This window comes from Anas acuta, chromosome 3 (genome assembly GCF_963932015.1).
Source record: "Anas acuta chromosome 3, bAnaAcu1.1, whole genome shotgun sequence".
Lineage (NCBI taxonomy): Eukaryota > Metazoa > Chordata > Aves > Anseriformes > Anatidae > Anas > Anas acuta.
Window position 1 is genome coordinate 81,857,123 of NC_088981.1, and position 24,734 is coordinate 81,881,856.

The window sequence follows — 24,734 nt, forward strand, 5'->3', positions numbered from 1 at the left end:
AGTGCTGACAGATCAAGGCAACAAATTTCAATTACAAGCCCTAATTTGTGTCCGCAGAGCGTTTGTTACCCATGTCAGTCCCGTTCGGCCCATCAGACGGGGCAGAACGTGGAGGAGGAGGAGGAGGAGGAGGAGGAGAAGGAGGAGGAGGAGGGGGAGAAAAAGAGCGCATCTGCAAAAAGGAATAGAGTTTTTTTCTTCCCCCCTCTTTAAAAAAAAAAAAAAAAAAAAGGAGAAAAAAAAAAAAAAAACTTGGCTGATAACTTGGATTTAAAAAGAAAGGCGAGGAAAAGCCCCAGCCCCTTGCCTGCGCGGTCGGGAGGACGGGAGGGCGGCCGGGCGCGGGTGCCGGTGCCGGTGCCGGCGGGCCTGGATGCGCGGGCTGTAGGGGGGCGGGCATGGCCGACAAGCGGCGGTCCTCGCCCGGCACCACCATGAGCCTGAAGGCTCACGCCTTCTCCGTGGAGGCTCTCATCGGCGCCGAGAAGCAGCAGCAGCAGCAGCAGCAGCAGCAGCAGCGGCAGCCCAAGCGGCGGAAGCTGGGCGGCGAGGACGAGGCGGCGGACGACGAAGGGGGCAGCGGCTGCTGCGCCAAGAGCTCCCCCGCCGCCGGCGGCAGGACCTGCGGGGACATGGAGCTGGGCTGCGCCGCCCGCGGGCCCGCCGGTGAGTGACCACCCCCGGCCCCGACCCCCGGCCCCGACCCCCGACCCCCGCGGGAGGCCGTCGGGTGCCGCCAGGCGGCGGAGCCACCTCCGGGGGGGGGTCCGTTCGCGACACACTCGTGCCGGTGCCCGCGGCTCCGCGATGGGGATCCGCGCCCCGGGACGCGCCCACCGCCCGCAGCCCCGCCGTGGGTGCGCAGCCCGGCGCGGAAGGCCGCGGACAAGGCCGGGTGTGGGTGCCGGGCGGGCCCTGCCTCTCGTTCCCTCAACCCCTGGGGCTTCCTCCCCGTCTCTCCTCTCTCCGCAGGCGGCGGAGGCGAGGACGGCTTCCCGGCGGGGTCCCCGGCAGCCTCGCCCGGCGGTTCCCCGAAGGGCTCGAGGCCCGGCTCGCCGCTGCCCGCCCCGCAGGCGCCGCGGGTGGACCTGCAGGGAGCCGAGCTCTGGAAGCGCTTCCACGAGATCGGCACCGAGATGATCATCACCAAGGCCGGAAGGTAACGGGCACCCCGGGGCGCTGCGGGGACGGCCCCGCACCCCGCGGCCTCCCCCGGCCCCGCGACGGCCGCTGGAGGCGGCGGGCGCCGGCCGCCGCACGAAAACGGGCGAGAAAATGTCCCCCCCCCCAAAATAAAATAAAAAAGAGAAAAATCTTTACACGCCGGGGAGATGGCGAGAGTTTCAGACGGGCATGTGGCCGTGTGGGGTTTCCTGGTCGTTAGGGTGAAGCCTGCGAGCGCCGCGTCCTTCTGAGGGGAAACTTTTCCCCCTTTGCCAGTGGATACAGATGGCAAAAACCTGGATAGTATAAAAGTATCTGAACTTATTAGAAATTACAAAAACATATTTTATTGAATCCATATGCTACCTTCTGCGTTTTCAGAGAGGCTTTATTAATGATTGAAACGCAGTCTTAAACAGCACAAAGCAACATTTGTCTTAGCAGGGTCCAGTCAGGGATTTTCTTTTTTATCTTACAGGTGCACTGAAATAACAGTGCAAACTGGTTAACCACACTCAGGTTTACCCTCCTGTGCTATTTTTTTCAAGAATAAAAAGAGATAGGATTTTTCTTTCCAGTAACGACTTTTAATTGATTATTTTTTTTTAGAGGAGCAACAAATAGTGGGTAAAGCGGCATGGCTTTCAGGTTTATAAACCACAGAAAAGTACCTTTGATTAGCTCGCAGTCAGCTCAATGTTATGATGTTTCTTTTTTGGCATCGAGAATGAACTTCCTCGATTAAAAGCCATGCCAAGCATACGGTGAAATAAGAAATGCATTTTTTATGTTAAAACCGCTGCATCGGTTAATTATTCCATTTTCTCCACAGAAGGACCTAAATTGTGAACGTATTTTTTAGAAATTACCTTGTACGTTCGTTTCTGCTTTCAATAAAGAAGTTTTACTATACCTTTCAAAGACAGAGTAACTCTTGCACTTCACCTTTAGTAAGTTGCAGACAGGAAGTCCGTCTCAATAAAGACCATATTGTTTGGTTATAGCATGGCACATTGGGTTTTATAACTGCATCCTTGCAGTGTTATAATTGTATCGCCATGGATTCAACTTTGTAATTTGCTGATATACAAATGATACACCATTTGCCGCTGTCAGTTCAAGCAACTGGCAATTTACATTTCCGTAAGCATTGCTGTTCCTGGACGGAGATGCTTTTTGCACATCTCCAGAAATAAATTTCTAGTTAATATTTCTAACGGGCTCTAAAAGTGTGTACTGCTGAAGTAGAGTCTCAAAACAAAATGATTTACTGTCTAACAAGAAAGCTGAAATGATGTGGTAATAGTTGCACTCCCAAAGCGTATCCCAAAACATACGAAGCATTGTTCAAGTAAATGCACTTTAAAAATCTGTTTTGACATATCGAATGGACCATTTCATGGCTATGTAACTGTAATCGTCAAAAAGGACTCTGTAGGCTAAAAGGAAGAACGAGAAAAATCCCACGAACTGGTTACTTTTCCTAAACAACCATTCCCAAGTCTGTTTCATATTAAAAATGACCTCTCTCTTTCCATGTTCAGGCGGATGTTTCCCGCAATGAGGGTGAAGATCTCAGGTTTAGACCCACATCAGCAGTATTACATTGCTATGGATATTGTGCCAGTGGACAACAAAAGATACAGGTACGGTGGCTTTATGGCAAAAAACACATCTTGCAAGCTGTAGGGATCTCAGCTATTGGTAGAAAATATTAACAGCATGTAAATTAGCAGAAGGTAGTGTTTAACCCTCCTGATTCCTATTTTCATCCTGGTACATTAAAACAAACAAACAAACAACAACAACAACAAAAAAAAAACACTGTGCCAAGGTGCCAAGTATGCAAAAATAACTGCAGTGGTGTCAAAGCTCTTTATACCTTTGGCTTATGTTTTATGTGTGCTGTGGGCAACCACCAGGTCTTCTGCTTTCGCTGTCTGCAGTTCTAGTACAGTCAGAGAAACATTATCATATATTATTTCTCATCACATCAGTGGGAATTAGTTCCTGTTAACAAATAAATATGTAATTAAACATTTTTCTTCTAGGGTTACATAACTTTAACATTAACAAATAACATTATATCATTAATATCTGATTTAATGACATTAGAATGTAGTGCGCATAAGCTTTCTTGGTCGTCCTTCAAATTGATTCTTTCATTTGCTTCAATAGCTGTTTATCACTGAGATACTTGGTTGCTTAGATTCGCAAAGGGTAATGTTTCTAATTACTGTTTTTTAAACAATCAGTGGCATTATTGTCTGAGGAATAATGTGAGGAACAAAAGTAGCTGTTCTTCCAACATTTGAGAGTAGGAATTTTGTGCTTAAACTCTTACTATTGCAAGGGTAGTTTTATTTCTAGTGAGCTAGTTCCACTTTGTTGAAACCACTGGTCCTGTAGAAATGATAGTAGCATTGGGCCCACAGTAGTTATTCCTATGAGTTCTAGAAGTTTTGTATTCATGCTTTACAGACGTGATCCTGTTCTTTGTAGTAGCCAGGAGCAGCCTTGCCAAGTAGTTCAGTGGAGGCAGGAATGGGTCCTTACCCATTGCTGTTTTGATTGTTTCAACCCTATACTTAGTATAATTTACGGAAAACCGCTGCAGATTTAATTGTGGAAGTAGGAATATTTCAGACTAAGACTAAAAGGCTGGTTCTTCAGGAATGTTTCCTTATTTCCTAAACAAACACTGCCCTGTGTTTTTTTGCATGTCTTTACCTCATTGACTGTAATTTTGTCCTTTTCTCATGCGGTATGTAAGCAGTTTCTTATGAACCTTTTTGATTTTGTATTTTGCAACAAGGTGTCTGTAAAAATGCTGAGCGTGTCCAGTCCATATACCTATGGAAGGCTTTTCTGATTGTACCATAGGGGGAAAAAGGCTTTTTTTAAATTAATTTTATTTTTTTTTTAAACAGAGAAGTGCAGCTGAAATGATTTTTTTTCTTTTTTTTTTTTCTCTGTTGTTTTTCTTCATGTTGCAAGTGTACTTTCACTTAGCAATCTAAGCATATAATTCCTAGAAGGTCTGAGCAGTTTCTTAATTCACAAGAAGAGCAAAGTAAATATTCCAGATTGAACAAAAATGTTAATATTAAAAACAGTGACAGCAAGCATAAGTTGTTTAAAAGGCACTTTATTTAAAATAAATATTTTCATGCTTATCCGCACTGTCTGCCCAATGAGATGCATGGTCCCCAGATAAGTCACTTAACAAAAGTTGTATGACGGGCAGCGTTTTTGTAATTGGCAAACTTAAATTTCTATAATCATATTTTAGTACCACACCTTTAATCATCCTATTAGATGTTCATGTTTTACTTGATTCCCCTTTTCATCGTTTGCCATGCAATCTCCACATAAATTTATTGCTGACTTACTTTAACTCCTACTGTTCATGTGGCTTTGCAAAATGATTGCCTTGCTGATCTTTATGTTTGAAAGATGCAATAGCAGTCATATATTGAGCCTAGTCACTAGCTGTCATAGCAGACAGCAAAACTAAACAGAAATGAAGAAAATTGCATGTAGATCTAGATTTCTAGCAAATTTGGATCCCACTGTAAATATCTGGAATCTTAAAGTGTGGTTCAAAATATTTTATTTTTATGGCATTATTTATTTTTGTAGGAAAAGCATGTATTGAGTATAAAACAACAAATATAAAATAAATGAAAAATGTTAGAATGGTTGACTGTGTGGAATAGGATTGAGAACTTCTCTCTGCAGAGGATTCGGGAAAGGGTATTGCCACTGTTCTAGATCTTAGTTTTCCAGCTTGATATGAATTGTATGAAGGGATTCGTGTATTGGGTCACTTGGTTTTAGTTTCTTGTTATGTTTTTTGTCTTTTTTTTTTTTTGCTAAGGAACTGAATTTTACAAACACATGATTTGATATTCTTTCCTGTTTTTATTAGAAAATACAGCTCATTTACAGGAATTTTACTGTACTCAGAAAAAAAATACCTTGACATTTTTAATTAGTCCTTTTTAAACTGCTCTGTGAAGTATCTGCCTTCAAAATAAGTTTTCTACTGAAGAAGGCACTACTTTTGTAAGAAAATGATTTTTTCAGCATTGGCCTATCAAATGAAATATAAGCTGTGTTTTTTTTTTAATTTTTAAACCTTTCTGCAATGCTATTCAGGAAAAATAATAGTCTTGCAGAAATAGCTAGAACTTAGTTTGACATAGCTTCATTATTTTTCCCAATCATAATGTTCTTTCCTTTCAGTAGCTTTATTTATAGACTTATATTACAGTCAACATGTTAAATCTTCCATATATGGAATTACTACTTGATTTGATAAATGAGGGACCAGATTCTGCTCTGTTTGTTGATGTTTTTTCAGAGTGGAGCTGTAGCAGTCAATGAATTGACACCAGCTTGAAGTGTAGCATGGAGTCTAATGTACATACTGTTACTGATTTTAGGAAGACTAAGGTTGGATGAAAGCATGAGTTTTAAACTTATGCACAAACTACCTTTGTGCAAACCAAGACTGTGTTTTGAAACTTAAATTGTAACATTTATTGTCCTTTCATGCTGGTCAGCTGGTGGGTTCTTGCTATATATATGGTCCCTAGTAGGTTAACCCTTAACAGGTCTGATCAATTATTTCAGGTTTTGTGGTTACAGACATTTGTTTTTTTCTTACAGGTATGTTTATCATAGCTCCAAATGGATGGTGGCTGGTAATGCTGACTCCCCGGTACCACCTCGTGTTTATATTCACCCCGATTCACCCGCTTCTGGGGAAACGTGGATGAGACAAGTGATCAGCTTCGACAAACTGAAGCTCACCAATAATGAGCTTGACGATCAAGGGCATGTGAGTACTCAGTCTTCTACGGTATTATATGTAGGCACATTGCTCAGCTCTGAAAGACTCTGACATACAGCTTCAGGGTGCCAGAAATAGGCTTGACTTTTGAAAGCTGTTTTGGAACTTTACCGTCCAGATCTAAAATCTGCTTACTTTCTGCTCTGACAATTAACTACTTATTAGAGCCTGCTGTTTTACTCCCCCCTCAAAAATAGAACTCCTTCTGCAAAGTAAGACTTTACAAGGCTAAATTGCCTAATATGAAGGGGCAGAATTGCTCTCATGTTTTCCCACCAAGCGTGTTACTCGCAACTTGTGCTCTGATCAAAAAGTACATTTAAATTCACAAGTGGCTAGGAGAAATATTAATAGTGTGTAATAGCTTCATGTGAATAAAAATACACTTAACTATTTGTTTAACCTAAACATTTGTGTGAAATCCCATGAGGTGTTAATAATTGCAGTCAAAAACGAACAACATGGGAGCTGGGTTCGCTCCGATAATGATTTATTGCATACCTTATGAAGCAAGACCCTTTCACAGCTGAGGCTCATTACTTCTGAAAAAACTGGCGAAGACGTATGCAGTATGAGTGTTCTGTTTGCAAGTTCTAAATTGTTTAGTTATGACATTATCTAATGTGACAAAATGTGTTATGTTAATATTTCCTTTTCTCTTCAAAACTGTTGAAACATGACAGATGTAAGCCAGTATCTTTCTAGCAATCCTTAAAATAGTTTTAGTTGACACCTTAGGAAAAAAAATAAAAAATGAGAATTGTTTTTTAGCCCAAGTGGAGTCTTTAATTTTGAGAAATCCAGTAATAAATGGCAAATGTTGGCTTCCTTTCAAAAGGAACATTGAATTCCAAATGGTAGAGTTTTAAGATGTAAGAGGCAAGTTTTGAGACAGGATGTGGATTCCATTGTCCTTAGCATAGCCCAGTTTATTAAGCGGTATACTTTCTCCTTCATGGACAGGATTGAAAGAAAACGTACCTGGCACAAAGTGCAAAGATACTACACGCATCTTTCAAAATAGTTGTAGCTCTGTGACATTAAGCCAGGTATTTTCTGAACACGTATTCCAAGTATAAGTATGACTCTTTTTTTCCCTATTTGCGTTTGCAAAGGAGATTAACTTGAGACTGTGGTCAAATTGCGCAGGAGTTAAAACTTTAATAGTACAGACGCAGGAATACAAGAGATGGGCTGGACTGAGCAAGCAAATGCGTCGTAAGGATGAAAAATCTCCCTTTCTTATAATACTATTCATAATTTTGCTATGCTCTTCCTTAAAAAGCTCATGTGGGTATTTACATCTTTTGAGTGAGTAGTGCTTTTGTTTAGGATTGTAAAAGAGACGTGGTAGGTTGTTTATTTCCAGAATTACATTTATGGGGTCACATTTGTCATTGTTTGTTTGACTGAGTACTAGCACAGGTAGCCCCCTTAGTTTCCTCAGGATCTGCGTATTTGAGACTCTTTTTGAATGGGAGCTGCTTTATCGGAGTCCAGAGTATAATGTAACAGTTTACAAAGTGAAGCAGATGCGAATGGGTAGAACATCACTTCTCTGATGGAGAGCAGGCTAGTTGCTTTGTGTACTTGGTGGTTTGTGAGGGGCAATGTGTGGATGCAGTGGTCCACCCATGCACTTGCAATCACAAACTGCTTTGTGATAAAATCTCAGATACGTAGAGAATTGCGTTACTGCGTTTTTCCATCCCAGTTCTTAGCTTTGTTTTTATTCAGAACCAAAACCTGTGTAGTGTACGCAGCACACCATTATTCATAACATGGGGGGACATAAATTTTCTGGTCTTTAGTTAAGTGTTTTGATTTGGAAACACGTGAAACAAAGCTCTAGTACAGCGATTTGAGACACATTGAACTGATTCAGAGCTACGGCAGAGCCCCTCCTCCCCAAAATGGAAATTTAAGTATTAAAATAAAAGGACAAAAGAAGGATGACTGTAAAATAATTTCATATTTCTCAAATCTGGGAAATTGCAAACATGTCATTCATAATTACCAGAAAAGGCAAAAGCAGAAAGCAGAAAAGTGTCTTTTCCAATGGGTACATTTTTTCTTTTAAAGCTATGGTAGTGTGGAATGCTGTATTGAAAAAGCTATGTAGCCTCTGAATGCCTCCAGCAATAATGGAAAACGAATAATCATATTTTGTGATGAATATAAAAAACAATTGTTTCTCATAAGCAGGAAGGAACCATTTTTCTCAAGAGGGTACCAGGGGAGGGATGGGGGATTAGAAGAGCCAGAGGTCAAGGTCATACTGTCCCTGGAATATTTGTTTTTACATCAAGTGTTCTGACTCTCCCACCCCTGTAGTGGGAGAAGGGATGTATTTTAGGCTATTAGAAAGCATTTTTTCATCCTCGTTTTCATCCTCTGCTTAGGCAGAATGGCTCAGAGAATCCTCTGTGGGGTCTCTGCACTCTGCCTTCCTTCTTCCAGTGATTCAAACAGCACCGGGGTTTAGCTGTTCTTTGGGTACACTTTCTGTGCTGCCTGGTTCCGGGGCTTTATTTCTTGTTGAAATCATTCCTTTGTTCTTTCCATCCTCCTCAGAGGTGTCAGTTATTGCAGAGAGTTTGTGTTAAAATTGTAGGGCTCAGTTTTGATCTTGCGGACGCAAATTTCCATTGAGGTAGGGAGTTCGCATGAGATCGACCCAGAGCCCTTTTACCAGAGTATTAACTCTCAGAGCTGCTGACAGAAGTGACTCACGTTCACGGGAACGGGGACTCTATTTGCAAACAGACGCTAAGGTAGTATTTCTGTGTAGTATTTATACTGCGGTTGTAACTAACAGCAGCCAGCTCCTCTTGCGTTGCGCTGGCCCTGTGGTAAATGGCAGCGCCGGCCCGGGATTAGCTTCTTGTTCAAGGGATCGGCCATCTCTGAGACAACTTGTTTTGCTGCTCGAATGCTTCTGGACTTCTTGCTGCCTGCTGCTATTTTCATCAGTGTTTTGGGTGGGAGTTGGTGACGACGTAATTTTATAGTGCTGTTCCGTGGAGGGGTTTTGAAGTACATCTGCACGTAGGACACTCTCTGATACTTGAGTTCCCGTGCAGGCTGAGGAGATCAAGCAAAATTTGTAAGGATATGTTTTCCTTCTGTATTTTTGATCTCAGAAGGGAGTCATAGAATAAGTTCTCTGCTTTGGAAAGATTGTGTGCCCAGATAGATATTAAGGCTCGACGACACCAGTAGAGCCTTTACTGTGGCATTTTTTTGTCATACATCTGAGTTATGGTACGGAAAAGTGAATCTGTGTTTTGCAATTGACACTGAGAAGTGTGTGGTTTGGGTGCTCTTTGTCTCATGTGTCAATGTCGCTCACCTCCAGTCTTTGGAATAATTGTTACATTGTAAAATCAGTCTCTCTCTCACTCTGGTTAGAATTGGTTGGTTTTTCATTTTTTCTATTTTGATGCAGTTTTATATCTGCATTTCGACAGAGGGCAAAAGTCAGTATTTTTGATGCTGTTCTCTGTGCTTCTCAATTAAGTATGTATTTGATGAAGAAGAACATCTAACTCTTAGTGAAAATGAGGCCGTTAGTATGTTAATTGTTCCATGGTAGTTTGTTATTTTTTTTTTCCTTCCCCAATTTGAAAGTGGGGTGAGGCTGGAGGCAGAGGCGGGCTCTTGCTCTGCCCAGACTTGGCTTCAAGCAGTAAGCTCTGCTTACAGTCAGTGGGTAGTAACATCTTCTTGTCACAATGAAAAGCTGGAAAACATCAGCATTTGCACTTGCAGTTTCTGTCTTTGTGAAAAGAGAATTCATGTTCCTTGGCTCCACACATTTCTCTGACTGCAGAAAGCCTGACTGTGTGGGCTTTGCTTGATACACAAAGATTTTTGGAGGCAACAGCAGTGAGGTGAGGACAACGCCACCATACTAGAGGAGAACTGGGCTCACCGGTGCTGGTGCTGACGGTATCATGGCAGTACCTAAGGTCTCATCATGGCAGCACCTTTCAAAACACCCATTTCAGAGGTAATTCTGGCCAGAAAGAGCTTTGTGCATTTGTAGGTGTGGTGGCCTTGACTCCACGCTGCCTCTGTCTCGCCTCAGCCTGCTTCTGCCTTCATGATGCAGGGCTGTTTCCTCATCCTCCCTGCCCAGGTAGATCACGTCTTGAGAGCTGCCGTGGTGACAGTGTCACAATACTGAGAATTTTACATTTAGAGAGATGTATTCCCCTGGGAAGTGACGGTGCAGTGCTGGTAGGCGCCATCCCTCTCAGCTCTCATCAGAACCACTGTGCTATTTGTCCTCGCATGGTGGAGGGCTCGGGTATGGTGCCTTGATACATGTGAGAAAGAGTGGCTGTTTTGTAACCTTACGGTAGTGAAGCTAACGTCTGAGGTTGACGATTTTGCTAGGAAAATATTAGGGCACGTCTGAAGACAGCTCACTCACTTAGGAAAACTGTCTAACCCAGCACGGGGGCAAAATGTGGCTGTGCCGCCTCCAGAGCAACTTGGGGAAGAGTCTGGGACTTTGCTGTGAGCAGGGCTCCCCTGCTGTCCTTTAGCTCGTCCCGGGAGGGATGAAACTGTGCCCGGGGTCTTTCTGCACAGCTGGGCAGGGTGGTGGAGGGACGCTCACAGCGCAGATCCGGGAAGCTGCTCCCCTCCCTGCCCTGCCCGAGGCCCCAGCGCTGCTCCAAGCTTTCAGAGCGGGCGTCGCATCTGCTTCTCCTTTTACTCCCCTTCTACATGGTGTTGCTCTCTAATTCAATAGGACTTGGCAATTAGGTATAATTTATTTAGAGTTGAAAATCCTGATAATTAACAAAGATTCCCATCATACAAGGCACGGTACAAAACGAAGAACAATTTTTTTTTTTTGCTGCTATGGATCATTAATGTGCTAGTATATCAGCACAGGAAATTTCAGTACAGCACAGAGCCAAGCCAGGTTGCTTTTACGAGATGACAGGGATCAGTTTAGCCACAATACCAACCCAGATGAGGAGTGGGAAGTGTTTTTTCTGTGCTGCTGGGACTTCACTTGTTCTGATACGTGAACAAGGTTGTTCACAGCTGCCTAGGTTATCATTGCATACATGGGCAAGTCTGCCGTGTGAGCAAGCAGGCATATGCACCACAAAGCCGATGGGTTACAGTAAGCAGAATGGGAGCAGAGTGTGGTGTGCTCAGTTGTACACAGGCAGATGACAAAGCGCAGAATAACGATGGGCTTGAACAGGGGATCAGGGCTCTCCTTGATGATTTTTTTTTTTTCCTGTTGCATCAGTATCTCCCCTAGTATCACTGGGTGTTCACAGGAAAGCAGGGTCAGGAATGTGCTGTCCTCTCTACATTTTCATTTTGTAGATCTTTGCCAACAGAGGACTGAAAGGATTGTTATAAAGGAGAATACACATTTGTATGATAAAAATATTGCTTATGCAAGATTCTGAAAACTGGGAAAAGGCCTCAAATGAGAACATCCATAGGGCACTCCCTGAGCAAATTAATTGGAGCCTGTGATGTCATTGTCAAAACCTTACTTACAGGCTAATAAAAACCCTGATTATCCAGAAACTTGGCTTATCCAAAATGGGGTCATGTCATCTGGCCAGGACCAAGTGTAATAAACTAGCCAAATGCTAGTTTAGCCAAATGAATGTAATGTCTTCTGTGTCATTTGGATGAATGAACTTCCATGGTATCTGGCATTCAGGCATAAGGGCTCTGTCAAGTGCCTGAGCACATACACATTTTGAGGCTACTCAAGGAGCAGGAAATTAAAAACCTTCCCCTGAATTTTGATTAGGGGTTCCACAGGCCAATAGCCATAGGGCTATTTATTTATCAAGTTACTAATTTCTTAGGCCTTCCAAAAATAATAATTGAGCTTCCTTTTTTTTTTTTTTTCTTTCTTTCTTTTTTTTTTTTTTCCTTGAAATCTTCTATTTTCATAGTGGTTAGCTGAAGTGGCATAGAGTAAAATAAAGGAAAAATTGCGTATGTTAAATTTCCTCTAAAATTTGGGAGCAATACCAAGAATTATTTTTATGTTTAGCTTTATACACTATGAGTTCATATTGTTCTTGTTTATCCTTTATTATGAATTGAGTGTTTTATGCTGGGAGGGATTTGTGTATTGATATTCATTGTCTGTAAACGTATTACAAACCTAGGCTTAGTAACATTTTAAGCTTTTGTCTTTTGGTGTTTTACTCCGAGTATCTGCTGTTTCAGAGTATAAGAGTCTCAGATCACGTTCAAAACAAAACACATTTTCCAGCCTTCTGGATATCAAGAAGAAAAATGCTTCAAGCATATCCTGAAGTCTCCAAAAACAAAAGACAAATGCTGCTGTTGTTAATTGTGTTAGATCAAATCCAGGCTCAAGTGGAAAAAAAAAAAAAAGGGTGACAAAACTTTCCTAATTCCAGTGGGACCAGAACTTCACTCCTTTTTTCTTTTTTTTTTTTTTTTTTGAGCCCGTCCCATGATTTTGGGGTTCCTGAGTCATAATTTCTAAATGCTTAGGGTTGGCAATAACATAAATGCACAGACTACTGTAATAACAACCTTCAGAGGTTAAAACAAACATTTTATTTCCAGTAAGTGGAGTGGCAAACACATGCCATAAGCTGTGGTTTCAAAAAGCTATTAGTCCTGGAACAACAGGGTGTCCGTTCTAATAAATGTTATCTTTTTCCTTTCTTTTGATTACACAGATTATCCTTCACTCTATGCATAAATACCAGCCTCGTGTCCATGTCATCCGAAAAGACTGTGGAGATGATCTGTCCCCCGTCAAGCCTATCCCTTCAGGAGAAGGTGTCAAAGCATTCTCCTTTCCAGAGACAGTATTCACTACTGTCACAGCATACCAAAATCAACAGGTAACTCGGGCTTTCTGCTTAGCTTTTTGCAGGCTTTTCAGAGAACTGTGAGACAGGAAAAAACAATATATGTTGGTTATACCACCATATTATATATATATTATATATATATATATATATATATATACCACCATGGTTTGGGCAGCATTGCCTAAACCCTTTTAATATTACAAGTAGCTTTCACTAGTAGTATTGCAGCAGTGCCCAGAGGCTATAGCTGAGACTTCAGGCCATGTGGACTAGGTGCTGCCTGTAAAAAGTAATTTTTGTAATGAAGATCTCACTGTCTAAGTTGACAACATAGTTAATAATGTCTTAATCATAAATGGAACTGAAGAAGAAGGCAAAGAGGAATTTGTTTTTTAAAGGTATTTTTGTACCTGTACATGTAGATAAGTGATCAGATAGAATTTGCAAAGCACTTTTGTGCCTGACTCCAGTAATTTCAAAACTCTGTCTGAAAAATGTGCCCCAATACCTTAAAAGAGAAGCTAAGGTCTGAAGAAAGTAGCTGTAATTTTTATTAATTGGATTCAGCATATATTATTAACTGAAATTTATTCGCACAGACTCAACATTTGCCTCTTATCACCACTTGTTGAAGTATTCATATACAGAGTAACACCATATTTAGTGTTGGACATTTTATTAATTCCATATAAGAAACTGTAGCTATATTTTGGGAGATTATGAATGCCTTTTTATCTTTACAGAGAGAACCGTGTCAGTAACGGCAAGAGAACCTACTAAATAATGAGATACAATTACTTCATGCCTACTGTTTTTATTTAAATGAATTACAAGTATTTTATGTTTTCTTTTTTTTTCCTTTTTTTTTTTTTTTTTTTTTTTTTTAGAGAGAGAGGATAATAGCCTAGTGATAATCTCTCTTTTCACTCTTTTCACATTTCCTTCTTGGCCCATACAGAAATAAAATTTAATTTAAATTTTATTGCGATTAGGCCATGTACTCTCTTAGGTGAAGAATGACATTTTCCAGAAGATTTTGCTCAAGAATTCCAACCTGCCAGTTAGTAGCATTAAATACCTATTAGCTTCTCAGGGGATTTGCAAAAATAATGGTCAGAAGACTGGGCCTTATTTTGCAGTGTTTCAAGAGAGCTTTCTTAAACCATGCAAATAGTAAGACATTTCTACTTTAAATGAATGGAGCTAGAATATTCAACTGACAGTTTCATTCTGTCAGGAGAGTCGTTTTTTGTATTTCTTAGATAAATTTGTAGATACTAATTTCTTTAATCATCTTCACAGATAACTCGCCTGAAGATTGACAGGAATCCATTTGCCAAAGGGTTTAGAGATTCAGGACGCAACAGGTAGGTGCTGGGAAGGAGATGGGCTTGTTGTTGCAGACAGAATCAGTTTGTGAAGGCTAGTAGCGGATATTCTTCATACAGAGGGGAATAGCTGTATTTACAGACAAATTAGTCTGAGGACTCAGACTCCCTGAGGGAGCACTTAGGCTTCCCAGTAACATTCTCAGTGGTGGCTTCCTGTTCCTACTCCTCTGACCCTCGGAGAGCAAGAACTGGTTGGCACGTGGCTTGACTCATGTACTCGAGTTTCCTTTGGAAACTGCAGTATACTGTGAAGGCTGAAAATTGAATTAATGCATCCTGAGGACTCAGATTTTCGAGAGTATGACCAGAGTGTGCTCCAGGACGGGGAGCAGGGAAGAACTGGCAGCCAAGGAGGCTGTGTCACCATTTTGCTGGGGGCAGTGTTGGGCGTCGCAGTGGGCATGTAGGTAATGATACTGACCTGGGCATGGGAGTTTTCAAAAGCCAGCAGGCAAGGTTGGAAGGGAGCACAGCTGGCCAAAAGGAGTGGCTGCTCCTGAAGACTTCCTCCAGGATAGAGACACAAATTGCAGATACCACTATCCAACCATAAGCTCAGACTCCCCTGAATTTAGTAGCATTTAGTATGGATGAGTGGCTCATTGTTTTCTCTTAAAGGAGGAGAAACTAATTCTGCTCGTGCAGTAACCTTATGGTTATTACATTTGTGTAGGTGGGAGACCTGTGTTCAAATGTCTCTTTCACTTAAAGAGTTTTAAAACCACTTCCTAAGTGAATGCTTTTCCTAGTAGGCTATAGATGACCTTGAAACGGGCCTGGTTTCCACCTCTTCTGTTGCAGTTGGACTGATTAATTGCTTGTTCTTTCTTGATCCACGATTCTTTCAAAATAGCAATAGGGAATCTGAGTAGTGCGAAGTGGAGACTTGGGTCTGGTCCCTGCTGCCAGTACAGATGCGGTATCTTATCCAAAGACTGTTCAATGCAAAATACTTAAGCCTGTTATGAATTGCATGTTAAACCATTTCAGCTAAAAAAAGAAGCATTTAATTGTGGTGCATAGTATACATCAGTTCCAGTGACCACTTTGCGTTTGCTGTCTACAGCTGCTATATTTATGACTTTGCCTTCCAGAGAAGGGAGCAGACTGTGTACCGGGAGGAATGTTCAGAGAGTATCTTTTGTTAGCTGCTTTAGTGAGCTTTTCTTTTAGCACAGGCTACAGCATTAAAAAATGTTTTATGCTTCCACCTGAGTTAACTAAAGGTTGAGACTGGCCAGCAAAAAAAAAAAAGAGTATTTTTTAGAAAATGAACGTGGGGTGGGATTATAAAAATTTACAGGAGCACACTGCAAGAGTCTTTTCAGTTTACGCTTTGTATTTGCTGCTTTCTAAGGTTTTTGTCTTCTAGCAAAAACCAACTGGCATTACTCTGTCCTGAAGCCTGGAAGGGATGTCCCGTGCAGTGGCATAAATAGACTTTTGTCCTCTTTTGTAGCATTCTATACTGCAAATAAATGAACAGTAACTTCCAGATAAATACAGCGACCAAAGAAGCAAAACAAGCTGTGTGTACTCAAGCAAGAAAAATATGCTGAACATGCCATATTTGACAGCTTTCCATAGGCAATGCTATGCATGCTTATTGTAGAGCTATAAAATAAATGCTAAGGAGGCTTAATAAATGCGAAGGAGTCTTCTAAGAAGTATGCAAACCTAACTCCTCTGAAATTTCTGACTAAGTTAGGTTAGAATTTCATGCGTGATGCTGTATGAAACAAGAGAAAATACCCTTGAAAATAAACTGGAAAGGATCATTCTGAAAGGAGTCTTGAACTGGATTTACTCCTGATATTGTCTGAATACGATGTAGGTGCTGTGAGTGTGTTGCATCTGCAACAGTGCAAATCCAGTTATAGTTACTGGGGCTATCCGGAGAGGTTTGGCTGCTAGGGATCGGTTTGGGTCAGGAGTTAAAACAAACAAACAAACAAACAAACAAACAAACAACAAAAAAAACACAGCCACATAATATTTGAATTGAAAACAGTTATAGTTTACAGAAATGGATTATGAGGCCAGTTTTGTAGAAAGTGCTTGTGTATAATTGTATAAATGTTTCAGAATTGGCTTTAGATAAGGTCCAAAAGCTTTTACTGTCATATATGCACCCATTACAGAAGTAACTCTTGCATATTCTTGTCTGTTGCAAATAGACGTTTGTTTACTGATCTCAGTATTGCTGTTTTCTTCCATAGGATCTGTGGCACCAAATAGGTAGGCTTAGGAATGCAGCTGAGATTTATAATTGTTGAGGAAAACAGTACTTTACTCAGCTGATTACTAATTCACTCTGTTGCTGGACATTGAAATTAAATGTTAAGATTTTGTTATCTTCATTGTTCTGGCTGTTATTACCTAGGCATTTTAATCTGCAACAAGTGTGAAAAATGCTGTTCACAATTCCATCAAACTTTTCAAAGTAGCTTTAATTATTGTGGTTATCTTATTCTGCACTGCTGCATGCAATAATTCAGTTTAATTAAAAATATTCCCTTTCAGGTCATTCCCTTTGAGCCCCAAAGGCTATTTTACAGAAATCAGTAGCTTCACCTTTTAAAAGCATTCCCTGTACATTTGCAAAGTGCAACAGAATTTATGTGCTGAGAATAGTTTCATTCTTCAGCTAGGCCTTAGGTTTGACCCTATAAAAACTTTTACTCAGGAAAGGACCAGAATTTCTCTCTTTAAATAGTTCAGGAAAAAACATAACTGTTTTGTTAAATAAACTTGGCCATTTGATAGCATAAATTAGGGTGGTGATAAAATGTGGAAATTGTTCGAAGGCATCTTGTATAAATTATCACCTTGGCTACACTCCTCCAGGAGGTGGCTTTTATCTCTACTTTAACTAGAAATGAAAATTCACCATTACTGAAGAAAATGAAGGCTATCTTTTTAGTCCAGGTTCAACTAATAAATACTTTATAACTATTTCCTGAAGTACATTTGTGATCCTCCTGGAAATGCAACGTGGAAGAAGCAGTATCAGAAGAACATGTTGGTAGCTTCAAATTGGTCTATTTGCATAATTCCAGTTTACAGACTGTTGCTGCTCAAAGGCAAGCACTTGTATTTGGTTTGTGCCTGATGTTGACACTTAACAGGCCTTTGGGGCTCAGCAGCCAAAAATAATAGCAAAATTATACCTCTGAGCTGCATTATTTATAAAATTCTGTCAGAAAGCAAATGAGCCTTTACCTTCCGGAAATAGAGATTCTTTTAAATATTATCTACCAAAATTGTTTAGCCAGATATTTCTGTTTTGTCATGACATTGTTGAAAGAAAATGATTGAAGATTTTCAGTTTCTAAAGGCATTTTGCCCAGCACATAATGTCTGAAACACAACATTATATTTTTACATTTTAGTAGCAAAAGAGCTATACACCCATGCCTTGCTCGTGTCATGAGCACAATTTTCGAACTCACCAACAAAGTCTGGAAGTCCAGTTTCAATAACAGCTGTCAGTTGATCACCTTTTTTCTAGTCAGAAAGAGGAGATCATCTTCCTGGTAATTAGAGCAGTTGCTCTTACAGAAATGTCATACTAGGAAATTATTTAACATCATAACATTTAACAGCTCCCCCCCTCCAAAAAAAAAAAAAAAAATTCCCCAAAATAAAACTGAAAAAGAAAAGTGGACTTGTAGAAACAAGGAACTCTGCATGCTATCAGCCAAGTGACTACACATCACAGAATCTCATGAGTTAGCATGTAAGACTCTTCTAAAAAGCAAAATGAACTTCAAAATAATCCTGAAATGTTAATAATTTTTACATGTTTCTGAGGTATTCAGATAAATGTGACAAAATACAGCTTTCTATCATAATGCAATGATGTTTTTGTTCTAAATAGGATGGGACTGGAAGCTTTGGTAGAGTCTTATGCCTTCTGGAGACCTTCACTAAGAACACTTACATTTGAAGATATACCTGGGATACCCAAACAAGGTAACAGTCTTTGTGGTTTTTCAAAACCAAAATGCATGAAGATAAAGCTTTATGCCCATCATTCCTTACAAAAATCTAGGTAAGTGTCTCACCTGCAGAAAATGCGACCAACCAACTGCAGGCCATCACCTCTCATCAGCATTAGTCTAAGTTAGAAAACAAGTGCTAACTTAAGGACTGTGGCAGCAAAAATGTTAGGTCATGAAGATAAATCAGATCACATGTGGAGGAAGATGACATTTAAGGACAGAATAACCTTTTAATGAGTGTTATGGTCTGGCTAGCTACACAAGGCAGAGTTATTATTAGTGAATTCTGTTGTACACATCTAAACTCAAATGCAGGAATTGCATTGTATTTAAGAAACAAACAAACAAACGAACAAAAACAACAAAAAACAACAACAACAACAAAAAAAAAAAAGAAAGAAGAGGTGTTATCTATGTATTGAATAAACAGTTTCAAGCTTAAGTTTGCTTGCTCCTTGGAAAGCTTTCTTGATTCTTAAAGACGAGTAAGCTGTTCAGTGAAAGTAGCTACAAACTTTATACGTATTCTAGAGCTTGAAAAAATGGATCTCCTCTCTGTTCTTTCTCCTGCTCCCGAGTCCATAACCTCTTGGCTTTCACTTTCCCTGCCATAAAAGTAGTGCTGTGTGAGAGGGGGATATTTAAATGGCCTGTGAGGATATTTAAATGGCCCCCTGAGAGAGGGGACTTTCCATACTCTTTTCTAAGTTCCTTTCTTTCCAGAGCATCACTGTGCGTATAGAAAACTTCTCAGACTTTTCACAACTAAATCAGATATCTTGCTTTTGAGTCTTAACCTTTCCTGCTATCAAATTTAAAAACATCCTATCTGCTTTCTTGGTAATATATTCCAGAGCCATTAAGCACCTTCAGAACAAAAATTCAGAAAATACAGAAACACACAAAAGTCACTTTTCTTAACTTCTCCTTAGCCCACTCCTTTGAAAATCTTAAGCATAAGAGTTTGATCTGGGCAGTTAAAAAGGAGGGTTTTTTGCCAAGTCACAGATGTTTAGGATAAACGTAGGCAAACTTTTGAGCAGAGGGTGGAGCTGGGGGTCTGGTCCTTTTACAAACACCTAGAATGAGGTGGTAGCACCAGCCTTTGTCAGACTTCATAAGACTGGCAGGCAACTAACTGTGGAGTTAACCTGTCTAGGAGACAGACCAGCTATATCGCCCTGTTTGTACATAGCAGCACTTTTTGAGAGTAGGGGAATTGCTGTTGCTTGAGGTTAAGGAGCTTGTTGAAGTTATTGCTGATGTTTGGAGAGTGGGAACTAGGATCTGTGCACACCTTTAACCTCATGTGCCTTGGTGTATAGAGATTTAGAGTTTAGGCAAAGAGACTTGGTGAAAAACCCCCATTAGAAGTCTGTCCTGATTTTTAAAATTGCCCATCTCAGACAGTGGAGGTGTTGAAATGGAAATCCTAGGATCTGTGGAATTTGGAAGCATCTCATAGTGCTTTGTGCCTGTAACCTGTTAGTAGAACAACAAGCTGGAGTCAGAGTTCACTGATAACTTATTTTTCTTTTTACTAGCTCACCTGTCATGAAAACTTGTGAGCTTACTGACAGTACGTATCTCTGCGTCTTCAAGCTGTTTAACTGTTAATGTGATTCACAAACAGGAGAGACTTCCCTGCTAAGTGATTTTGGCCTGGAAGGCAGTGAAAGACCCAAATCCATTTTTCTAAGCTCTTTTTCCCAGGAGATATAATTTCTAAGAAAAAGAAGCTTTTCGTGCAGCTGGGAAACATTCAGTCCTTAGAAAAGGCTTCACCTGTAGTTAGCAGTTCATTTTTAGGAACACTCCGCACTGGTATTTGTGAGGTTAAAAGTTCTGATACCAGTAAATGAACAGTTCATCCACAGTTTTCTGCAAACCTAAACACCCACCTTCACATTCAAGAAATGAAACAGCTCAGTACACACTTCTCAGCCTACACCTTTCCTAAGTAGTTTTATCTATGAGAACCTCTATCATTTGAGATGTGGAACTGGTTCCTTAGCTGGTGCTCTGGCCATGACAGTTGGGCACAGAGAGAAGCATATGTCACACAGAGCAAGGGCTGAAACCCACTCCAGAGCATAGCAACAACAGAGACAACACAAAATTCATAACTTTGAATGAGGCTTCCTGTGGTGTGGTACTTGAATGGCTACACCTTGGCTGCCAGAATTTTCTTCCAGTGACAAACAAAGAGTGGTTAACCTTTTGAACAGGAGCTGTAAGGTTGGATGTGTGGAGTGATGGTCGCAGAAGCATAGGTTGTGTTCAGTTCTTGGATAGGTCATTTCTTTAAAAATATGCATGTGCCATCCACACACACCTTCACATGTACGTAACAATATTTTTGAATTATTTTGTGCCAAGTGTTTCACGTCAAGGGTTATTTTAAAAGACAAATGTCTTGATCTGTCATCTAAGAAATGAACCTTTCCCAATATGTTTCTTACACTGTCATATTCTCTTCCAGGAAATGCAGGTTCCTCTACTTTACTCCAGGGATCTGGCAGTGGAGTGCCATCTACCCACCCTCACCTTTTGCCGGGTTCCCCTTGCTCATCTCCAGCCTTCCATCTCAGTCCCAACACTAGCCAGCTCTGTAGCCTTGCTCCAGCTGACTACACAGCTTGTGCCCGCTCAGGCTTGACCCTGAACAGATACAGCACTTCTTTGGCTGAAACCTACAACAGGCTCACAAACCAAACCAGTGAGACGTTTGCTCCCCCAAGGACTCCCTCCTATGTCGGTGTGTCGAGTAGCACAACTGTGAATATGTCCATGAGTGGCAATGATGGGGATGCATTCAGCTGCCCACAAACTGGCTTATCCATGCAGATTTCAGGGATGTCTCCACAGCTCCAGTACATCATGCCATCCCCATCCAGCAATGCCTTTACCACTAATCAAACCCACCAAGGCTCCTACAACACGTTTAGACTGCACAGTCCATGTGCGCTGTACGGATATAACTTTTCCACATCCCCTAAACTGGCTGCCAGTCCTGAGAAAATTGTTTCTTCCCAAGGAAGTTTCTTGGGGTCCTCGCCAAGTGGAACCATGACGGATCGGCAGATGTTGCCCCCTGTGGAAGGAGTGCACTTACTTAGCAGTGGGGGGCAGCAGAATTTCTTTGACTCTAGGACCCTAGGAAGCTTAACACTCTCGTCTTCTCAAGTGTCTGCACATATGGTTTGATGAAGCCTTTAAGTAAAAGTACAGTATGTTTGGTGTCTACAATGTATTTCTTCTGGAATATGAAAGGACACTCAATGTAGCTTGTAAAGTGTGTGTATATATAATATGAGAGGAAGTTTCACTGAATTTTTGACTTGTTTGCGGCCAGATTATTCTCCTATTTTGAGTTACACGGAGTTTGTTGCGGCGCAGACTGCTTTAGTTTTCTGGTATAATACACTTAGTTGTATAACACGTTGGGACATATGCAACAAATTAAGTAAGACTTCCTCCCCTCTCCCCCTCCTCTTTTCTAACCCCTTTAAAGAACGAAATGACACTTAGTGTATTAAACAACACAAACAAGCCCACTTACATTTCGTATAGTACTAGTGAGTTTCTTAAAAACATTCATACCATGGTAAGCTGATGCACCAAAGGCATTTTGCAAGCTTCTTCTCTGTTATAAGGGATATGAAGGGTATTTGGACTTTCAAGTGTTAAGCATCAAGCATCCAGCCTAAAATAGAAGTTTAGCTAATGGATTATTTACAAAGTAAACGGAAAGATTAGTTTGCCTTCTCATGATACACTGTTTTTAGCTTATCAACAGCACGGCATTCTTACTAGGATTTTTTTTCAGCATTAGTCTAGATTTATGATTAGGTATTTGGAGACATATAATGCATATTCAAATTGTGGCAATATGAGTGATTTAAAACAACAGCAGAAGATGTGGTGTTCCTTGGTTTAGAATGAACCTTGGGGTGCTACATTTTTGTCAAAGGAAGGGCTTGATGCATTTTTTTCCTCCATAAATATTGCCTATAAGACATTTACTGGACAGTAGGATATTCTAATGTATCTTTCTTTTTGTATTTTTACTTTTTTTAAAGGCAAATACAGGTTTGATTTAGAAAAAAAAAAAGTGCGCAGAATGAGAAATTCCATTATTGGTTTTACCCTTTTGTGTGTTTTGTGATTTTTTTTTTTTTTAATAAGAGCAAAAAGTCTTCCATCCTCAGTGTCTCATAAATAAATTGCCTGTAGCCATTAGACAAACAACCCAGTTTGCCCACAAATATTGCTGGAAGCAGAACTTTGTCATAGTTGCCTCCCTGTAACATGGTCAAATTGGGACCAGGATTACAATAGGCAAAATTCCTTTAACAGTTTACTTTGAATGCTACCGCATGACACCTACAGCCTATTTCCCTCCCTCCAGGGAGCCATCTGTCTTCCTTTCTTGTTGCTTTCTGTCATAAGGCTACTACCGCTCTGTTTCTTAAACAGTCTTTGCCGGGGAATTTGAGTAGTTTATTTCCTTCCAATATCTGGTTTTAACTGGTGTTTGCAAGAACACAGATCAAAACCTGCTCCTGACCAAGCCTTTCTGGAGTGACAAGGACACAAGGAGATATTTGTCCTAGGGAAACTTCTGCCCTCATCTGCACCTGTACTGCCCTGGTTCTGCTGCGAGAGCTGCCTTCCAGATGCCTGCCTGTTGAAGCTGAAACAAGGAGGGTATGGAAGAGATTTTAATGCTTAGGAGGATGGGTTCAATGTTTCCCTAAACCTCATCTATACTGTGCAGTTAATGTAAAGGCATTTTAAAGTGGGTACAAATGTAATTGAAAATGCTTTCCTTATCAACATTGAAGGAGAATAAGGCCCTCAGAATTAACATGTTTCTCTGTTAGATTTTTCAGTGAAAGTGTATTGTTAAACTTTGCAAGAGTTCCAACGTCTTTCCTGGAAAACTGGGTTTATCCATTACCACTTCAAGAAATACTCAATGTAGCTAATGTTTCTTCAGTGGATTAGAGATAATATATACAGAAGCAGCCCTCTCTCTATCTCTTACTATTATTTGGGAATAGTAGGGAGACCACAAAAGCCTTAAAGCTCGTGGCTGGAGAAGGCTTTATTTCTATTAGTTATATATATGTTTATGTTAAAGAAGACACTTAGAATGTTCTCATTAGAGCTGGAAAGACAAGAGGGTGAGGCTGCAATTAAAGAGACGTGGGTTTGCTTATTTGCTGTTGTAAACTTCCCAAGTGACCTTGGGCAATTCACTCAGCCTTTCTGTGTCTATTTTTTTTTCTTCTGTAAACTGTGCTACTAGCAATTCTTTGCCTCATAGGAAATGCTGGCAGTACATTGAACATGAAGATGTTCTTTACGTCTGATGTACTTTGTGCCATACATTCAGGACGAATGGCTAGGTAGTGTTCATGTGTGAGGATAACAAAGAGCATTCATGTACTTTGGGTCTGCTGCTCGTTTTGGCATTGCAGTGTTCTTTGAGGCAGACCTGACAGCAAAGACTTGCAAAGCTAAAAAAAAACTGTTCAAAAAACTCCCAGTAATAATTTGTGAAATGGTTCTAAGATGTGTAGATGATGGGAAATTTTTCAATTATGTACATTGTCATAGCTCTATTGGTTTAAATTAACAAGGCAGTTGTGTATTGTAATTCATGTTCCAGCCAAAACTTTGAACTGTTGCAGTTGGACAAAGTGTTAAATGGGAGGAATGGTACAATTAATCTGTACATGAAAAAGGATAAGCAAGATAATTATCCATGTCATCTGAAAGGCTGTGACTGGGTAGAAATGTGGAAGAGCTAAGTCATGCATGTTCCTGCAAGGGGAAAAAATAGATTGTGCATGCATGTATATGGAGGTGCTCCTGGCAAGAGTATGTACTTTGTCACCTGGGATTTTTTTAGAACTGGTCTCTTAGTTTTCCTCAAATGATTGCTATCATATAACCACACAATATTGTTTGAAACGTTTGTTCCTTAAAGTTTGAATCGTATTGTAAATACTTACTGATGTGTCATTGTGAAATGACTAGCTTTTTATCAACATAGTAAATGCTACATATGCATTATATCTATAATTATATATCTGTATTTTACAAAAATGCCACAGAAAATATATTAAAGTGTGTATCTAAACACTTTTTACTATATTTGCAAAATTAAGGGGCTTGGGCCTTTTTTTTCCTCTACAACTTTAGCAAAAACAAGGTAACTCTAAGGTAAGCTTTGAAGCTGAAAGACAATTCAGTAAGCTACAAGTACCCAACAAGTCTACAATTCTTGTATGTTTCAGTTTAACTGCATGCCATTGAACCTCTCTGTCATTTGTATGCAGAGGTTGTGACAGATGGTGGGCAAGAAGAGATGCTGAGGCTGACAGCAGAGCTGTGAGGTTTGGGAAGAAGGGAGTAAGCAGCTTGCTGTGCTAATTTTTCATAACCCAGCTCATCC

The 24,734-nt window shown here is 40.5% G+C and overlaps 1 protein-coding gene across 1 annotated transcript; it reads left to right on the forward strand.

The window, feature by feature from the left end:
- The first annotated feature begins 149 nt into the window (after nucleotides 1-149).
- Nucleotides 150-24,442, forward strand: TBX18 (T-box transcription factor 18). Its single transcript, XM_068678017.1, has 8 exons — nucleotides 150-666; nucleotides 973-1,159; nucleotides 2,709-2,810; nucleotides 5,839-6,010; nucleotides 12,736-12,903; nucleotides 14,176-14,240; nucleotides 18,145-18,239; nucleotides 20,751-24,442. Exons 1-8 carry the CDS (start codon nucleotides 399-401, stop codon nucleotides 21,473-21,475), a joined length of 1,782 nt encoding a protein of 593 aa, XP_068534118.1. The 5' UTR covers nucleotides 150-398; the 3' UTR covers nucleotides 21,476-24,442.
- The last annotated feature ends 292 nt before the right edge of the window (nucleotides 24,443-24,734 follow it).

Excerpts from the sequence above, each read along its gene's own strand:
- TBX18 (XM_068678017.1), top strand. The coding sequence starts at position 399 with ATGGCCGACAAGCGGCGGTCCTCGCCCGGCACCACCATGAGCCTGAAG. Across the intron at positions 6,011-12,735 it reads AGCTTGACGATCAAGGGCAT|ATTATCCTTCACTCTATGCA; the intron begins GTGAGTACTCAG and ends TTGATTACACAG. Across the intron at positions 12,904-14,175 it reads CAGCATACCAAAATCAACAG|ATAACTCGCCTGAAGATTGA; the intron begins GTAACTCGGGCT and ends TCATCTTCACAG.